Below are 6,870 nucleotides of genomic sequence, written 5' to 3' on the forward strand. Positions count from 1 at the left end.
TTCAAAATGAAAAGAGATGATCATAGCAAGCTTTAATATTTCATACTGCATATATGCCTCAAGCATCACACTGAAAACAAAGTCTGCCCCCTTACTTACAGTGATTCATCACTGGAGAACATAACAAAACTAGCTTATTACTGCTCCTACTACACACCCCCACTCCAAAAACTGGAAAAACACTACACAAAATATAAAGGTTAGTCCAAATAAAAGTCAACATCAACGTAAGGATTGTACCATATTATTACTATTCTAACTTACGATATTATAACCTTTTCAACCTATTTACAAAATATCCTCATTCTAAGAGCTCCAGATGCATTACAAATATCACTGTATTAGATTCTTCTTCTTGAGGTAATTTAAAGTCTTGAAACATGCAAATTTACCTATTTTTCTGCACAACTACTGAGGGATAATTGTCATGAAAGGCCTGCAAACAAAATCCTCACCTTCTGATTCTTAGATCAGATCATACAAGCTAATCTAAAACTGGAAACACGAAGAGACTAAGTCATACAAAAACAGTAAGTACAAACAGAAAAAAGAAACATGAAAAGGAAATCTGTAGGTGGCATCACACTAACAGTCTAAACTTTGCTACAGATGGGAAAATTTACTTGATTTACCAAAACTGTATAGGCATTTTATAAAGTACTCAAAAAATAACGCTTAAAAAAATAAGGGGAAAATTTTAGGTGAGATCATCAACAAAAATCATCTTATTCTTTGGCAAAGAGTTCTTCCAAAATGTCATGTCCACAAGAAGTGATGTCTGTCAAGACTGTGTTTAGGCTGACTCACACACCAGATCACCTTCAGACCAGCTCTGACTCAGGTTTGCTTCATTGGTGCAGGGATATTAGCTGATGCCTGCTCGAGGTAGGCCAAGGAGCCCTGAGGGATCTCAGCTGGCTTTTTGTGCTGCACGTTGATGTCTTCCAGCACCTGCTGCCAATGCCTCAGTTTTGTCAAGTGCTTCTGGACCAGAGCATCTTTCCGTTGTAACTCATTCCTTAGTTCCGAGACATCCTACAAACAAAGACAACGAAGTAAGAGTAAGCTCATGAAAAGTGAAAACAATTCCTGATCTAGTAAGAGCTCTAAGAAGTAATTCAAATCAGGAGAATCAATTAAACCATTGTACACCTATTATCCTGCCTGGCTCCACTATCTATAAACAACCTGCAGCAGCTCCTCCAATGGAAGATACCTGCCTAACACTGGGAGTTTTTATTTTTCATTTTAATTTAGTAAGTAATACAGATGTTCCAATATTCTAAAGTACCAAAGGGCAGTCTCTTTCCCATCCCAGTCCCCAGGCACCCAATACCTCCATTCAAAGGCTACTGCTGAGATCTTTTACACTGAGAACCTGAAACATATGCGAACAACTGTTTAAAAAAGAGTCCAAAACCACTGTTCTATCAGTTCAGGATAAAGTGTTAAAATCTCATATTCAAGAGTTTTTTAAATGAATACCAGCATTACAATTCTTTATTAAGGCCTGACCTCAAACACACCTATGTTCCTAGTCAAGTGTTCAAATCAGGAAATGATCTGACAAGATAAACTAAAAATATCATTTTACCCTTCATGTTCTCAATAGCTGGTATCAGTGAATAAAAAGAATGTTTTTAATTAACTGGGAGGACTTACTTCAAAAGTCCCCAAAACAAGCCTTTCAATTTAGTGTTTCTCATTAGGGGCATCACAGGTCTCTTGGGCGAGATGATGATTCTCCCTTCCACAATTCATTTGGCAGGCTTTGGCCCAACACACTGAATGCCAATAAAGCCTCCCAGTCATCATGGCAACCTCAACACATTTCCAAATGCCCCCGATCAAACAACTGAGATAAATGAAATCCTGAGTCTCAAGGAAGCTGGACAAAACATTTAATTTTTGATTCCTTGAAGAAACTTGAGCCCTTCCTGCGTCTAAGGCAGCTGGGGATACACACACGCCAGTTTCTGTCCAAAAGGAGCTTGTCATCTACATTAATGGTTTCTCCACTTTTTTCAAGAACCTTTCCTGAAGGAAAAGTCTTTCATGAAAGCCAGCAAATTACACTGCTCTGTTTGAGTCCATCTTTCCTCCACGACCCCTTGGCTCCACTACCTGCCCAGCTTGTCATCAACACTGACAACTAGCAACCTTTGTATTCAATCTACAAAGCCCTACGATAACTCATGGGAAAAGGATATATATCTCATTTAAAGCACAGATAGAATCCTGACAACATGTGTTTTTCCTAAAAGTTAAGGAGAAATGTGAGTTCATACCTCTTTGATAACTTGCTCTGGTTTCTGGACAGATAACTGCAATCTTTTCTGTAGGAAAAAACATTCCGTCTGTCTTGCAATATCCAGAAATTTCTGGATACACTGATCAACACCTTATGAGAAAAAGGTCAAAATATTAAGAAAAACCCTAGACATGTGCATCTCCCTCATAAATAAACAGCAAAATATCAAAATGGCACCTTCCCACAGATGTAATCTGGAATTTTAATTCTGGTCACAGCAGTGATACTGACTCCCAACCCCCATGTATTAACCAACATTAAGTAGCACATAATTTGTGCTTTTATGAGTTGAATGATACCTCAGTACAACACAAAAGTTCTTCTGAAGAGAGATAATCCAGAGATCCAGCAATTAGCATCATGACTTCCAGTTAAAACGTAACATGTAAAATATGGTACAAAAAAAGTCAGAAACACTGGTTGCCTCTGAGGCGAACTTGGCTGAAGTCAGGGAAGCACAAGAGACTTTTCTGTGTAATACCTTCAAAAAATAATCAAAACTTGGGTTTTTGAAAAAAGCAGTATGCATTGTTGGTTATCTCTGACCTATACCAAAATGGAAAAAAAAGCTCAATTTAAGTGGTTCATTATGAGTGACATGTCAATTAATGAACTGAACAAAGAACCAGCAGTATACAGAAATGACTGCATAAATCTTATTCCCTGGAAAAGTTCTCTCAGGATACAAACAGAACTGAAACACATCGAGTATATATTCAGTAATTAGGAAGCTTGCTGAAGGTAAGAACATAGTCTACAGAGAGTAAATTCTTACCAGTTCTAATTTCTTCCTGATCCGTGCCATTGACATAGTCCTGACTCACAAGAGAAGCAAAGCAAGCCTGTGTGACCCAAAAAAAAATGTAAGAAAAAATATGTCATTCCCATGTCAAAAATCTTACTTCAGAGTAAGAAATAACTTCTCTTGAATTCATTCAATGAGCTGATAGAGTCCAGGTTTGCACATCAGCTGACAAAATATACTACTGCTGATGAAGAAACTTGGTACACTGAGTCCATCAGACCCTCAGAGGGAGACCTGCAAATGAGGCTGCTGGTATTTGCTACCACCACCACCTGGTCCCAACTCCTGCCACTCACCCCCTTCCTCGCAGTCCCATTCCACACCAGGACTGACACACAACAGGTTCCTTCACTGTTTGACAAATATTCATCAAGCACTTGTATAGCACCACTGTATTAGCACTGATGGAGGAAAGAGAGATAGGTGGCCTCTGACTTTATGGGCCTGGTTTAGTGGTAAATCCCACAAAAGGGGGGCACCTGGGTGGCTCAGTGGGTTAAAGCCTCTGCTTTCGGCTCAGGTCATAATCCCAGGGTCCTGGGATGGAGTCCCACATCGGGCTCTCTGCTCAGCAGGGAGCCTGCTTCCTCCTCTCTCTTTGCCTGCCTCTCTGCCTACTTGTGATCTCTGTCAAGTAAATGAATAAAATTAAAAAAAAAAAAAAAAATCCTACAAAAGGCACCAGGGGCAGATCCACTGAGGAAGTGATACACAATTTGGAGAAGGGGACCTGGAAACCCAGAGAGAACATAAACAGCACACGGAGAAAAAGTCTTCTGTGGTCAGAGTAAGAGGAAACTGCAATGGAGCTGAGAGTTGAATATGCTGAGCTAGGAATACCACAGTAAACCTTCTGACTTTATCTCAAGATTGACAGGTAGCCACTAAAGGGTTTTAAGCATTAGAGCACTGGTGTCTGCTCTGGCCAAGACTTCTACAAGGCCAATCTTTAAGCAAGCACTCATGACTGACAGCCACCTCATCTCAATGCTAAATGCTGCTCTAAAGCTTACCAAACCCTCTCCTTCATGGCTTGGCACCACTGCAAAGGCATCTCATCCTCCTCCCAGATGAATTTCGATGTCTTTTAATCAGTTACTTCCAAGTTTTTTAATGTACAGTCCCAGGTAAAAGCATTTTTCCCATGCAGCCCCAATAACACATTCATTAACAACCTACATTCACGCTCTACTCCGCTATTATACACAGTATAAAACTCACCCGACTAGGACTTAAAATGTGGAAAGGCAGCTGCAATTAAAAATTATTTTATTTCCACATAATAAAGGCTTATCTTCCGCTCTAGAGACCACTGAAAGCCATCTTATTTTTAAGCACCTATTTTTACCTCTCCTTTGTCTACCACTCCCCATTTCCCTTGCTAGAGGGGTTAACTTCTTGGGTAGAACTCAGAATCTGGGTCATCCCTGTCTCCCTCACTCTCTCCAGCTTCCCTTCTTTCCCCTCGAGTACCAAATTTCACACAGTAACCTTCACAGAAGTCCATCTCAGCTCCAAGAGTCCGTTAGTTTGGAGCCATCTGAGGGTGGAGCCCAAAGGAAAGAACACAGAACATAGCAGTGTGACGTTACCTATCCTAGATGAACCAGTATTAAACACGCAGGAGTGCGGGGAAGAGCGCTCAGGGCTCAAAAAAGGATGGAACAGGTACAACAAACAGACGGGGAACCTAGACGGGTCCCAAAGCTGGGGATGGGCAAACTTCAAGCCCACGTGCTTCCAGAAACATAAAGCTTACATCTGTGCCAGCAGACCTGAGCAGAATGCCGGTCACCACTCAACGTGGAAACTAAAGCAAGTGACTTCCGTTCTCTGAGCCTGTTCTCCTATTCACAAGCCTGATGTGGGCATCGCTGAAAGAAGACAACTGCCCGGGCGCGGCTTATGTTTCAGGAAAGAAGGCAGGCTGGGAACACAGACGCCCCAGTCTCATCTTACCTCAAAAGAAGACTCCAACTCATCCACCAAGGTGCTGTTAGAAGTTCTCGGAGGGCCTGGCGCGGCCTGAAGAAGCGAAGCTTGGCCCCTGGAGTCCCCGGGGTGTCCAGGTGGCTGCCCGGAGAACATACCTCCCATTGGAGCCGCCATTTCTGGAATGGCGCGCAAGAGGCGCCGTGCGGCTGCGCAGGCTGGCGCGCGCGGCGCACGTGACGGCCCTAGTCATGTGACATTGAGGGCCTCCGCGGGCGTCCTTGGGGCTCCAGGGAAACCGCAGGTTTGATAACCCTCGCTTTCTCCTCGTCTGCCGGTAGGCGGCCAGGCTTTTTCTTTTCCTAATTTAAGAATTAAAGGCTCTACCAGGATTCGACGCAGTTGTGGGAAGTGGAGAATCAGTAGCTACGGTGGAACCAGCCCTTTCCCCGGATTCGGTTACTCCTGCGTCCAAGTCCCGCCTTTGTACTTGAGATTTGGAGTGATTTTGGCCAAGGTTTTCTCTCTCTGGGCTCAGGTTAGCGATTGGTAGGAGGGAGGCACCCATTCATTCCACAGTAATTGAGCCCTTACAGTGCACCAGTGACTGATCTACTCACTGTGGATATAACGGGAACAAACTGGCGAAGTTACCCCTAAGTTCTCTGTGTTGAGAGGCAGGTAACAGAAACACTAGTCTCTGTTCGCCTTGGATATTTATGGTTGCGTTAAAACCACATATGCGGTCTTTCAGTAACTTCCTTTTAGCATTCATTTATCTTTTCAGAAGCTAAGGTTTCTTTTCCCATTATATTTTACAGTTATCCAGCACATTGAGCCTTCTGTGCCCTAGGCTCTATTTAATCTGGGGTTATAACAGTTCCCCCCAAGTCTCTGTTGTCGTGTTTACTGTTTTTGTGGAGGAGAGACACACAAATATATATAGCAATATCTAGTGGAGATAAATGATAAGAAGAAAAATGAAACCCAGTAAACAAATGGCTAGTGATGGGTTTGAGATGGGTAGCTGTCCTCTCAAAGAGATCTGGGCTAGAATGACTGGAATGAAAATGTAACCAGAGTTTTCTAGACAGAGGGGTCCTTGAAGAAAAAACCCACCTGGCATAGTTAGGAACCACAGAAAGGCCAGTGGGGCTAGAGTGGGGGAGGCAGGGCAGTAGCAGCTAGAAAAAGCAAAGGCTCCCCTTTGCCCATCAGGTTTCAGATCAAAACTCCTCTTCCCATCAGTCTAAATTAGCCACACATTTCCAGCCACTTCACCATTTAATTTTCTTTATAGCACTTAATCATTACATGAAATTATGTGGTTCATTTGTCTTCATTAACAAAGTCACCTAACTTTGCACATGCACCAATAGGAAAGTAAGACCTGCCTGTCTTGATCACTTGTATTCTCAGCACCCCAAAACTGTCAGGCATAATTGTTGACCAAACAAAAATATAACGCCATCAGGAAACTAGTGGGCTCCAGCAGTTCTCAAACTGTTCTGGGTCTTAGGACCCTTTTACACTCCCAAAATATTGAGTATTACAAACACGTATGGATTGTGTTGGTATTTGTTCAACTAAAACTTGGAATATGTAAAATACCTACATATTAAAGCTGAGAATTTAAATAATATATTTAAAAACAAGCCAGTTAATATTAGCATCAATATTTTAGTATTTCTCTTTTATAAAACCAAAAAAAGAAGAGTTGGGCTTACTTTACTTGTTTGCAAAAATAGAAGACTGACACTTCTCACTCTTATATGTCTTCAACCCCAGTGGTCATCTGGGACTGCAAGAGAGCCTTGAGCCT

The 6,870-nt window shown here is 42.1% G+C and overlaps 1 protein-coding gene across 1 annotated transcript; it reads right to left on the bottom strand.

Moving 5' to 3' along the window:
• MED28 (mediator complex subunit 28) lies at positions 1 to 5,258 on the bottom strand. Its single transcript, XM_059165014.1, has 4 exons — positions 5,076 to 5,258; positions 3,087 to 3,153; positions 2,289 to 2,401; positions 1 to 1,035 (listed from the first exon to the last, which is right to left on the bottom strand). The coding sequence occupies exons 1-4, from the start codon at positions 5,223 to 5,225 to the stop codon at positions 838 to 840; spliced, it is 528 nt and encodes a 175-aa protein (XP_059020997.1). The 5' UTR covers positions 5,226 to 5,258; the 3' UTR covers positions 1 to 837.
• Positions 5,259 to 6,870: the final 1,612 nt, after the last annotated feature.

Source organism: Mustela lutreola, chromosome 1 (assembly GCF_030435805.1).
Source record: "Mustela lutreola isolate mMusLut2 chromosome 1, mMusLut2.pri, whole genome shotgun sequence".
NCBI lineage: Eukaryota > Metazoa > Chordata > Mammalia > Carnivora > Mustelidae > Mustela > Mustela lutreola.

Excerpts from the sequence above, each read along its gene's own strand:
- MED28 (XM_059165014.1), bottom strand. The coding sequence starts at position 5,225 with ATGGCGGCTCCAATGGGAGGTATGTTCTCCGGGCAGCCACCTGGACAC. Across the intron at positions 3,154-5,075 it reads AGTTGGAGTCTTCTTTTGAG|GCTTGCTTTGCTTCTCTTGT; the intron begins GTAAGATGAGAC and ends TGGGTCACACAG. Across the intron at positions 2,402-3,086 it reads TCAGGAAGAAATTAGAACTG|GTGTTGATCAGTGTATCCAG; the intron begins GTAAGAATTTAC and ends TTTTCTCATAAG.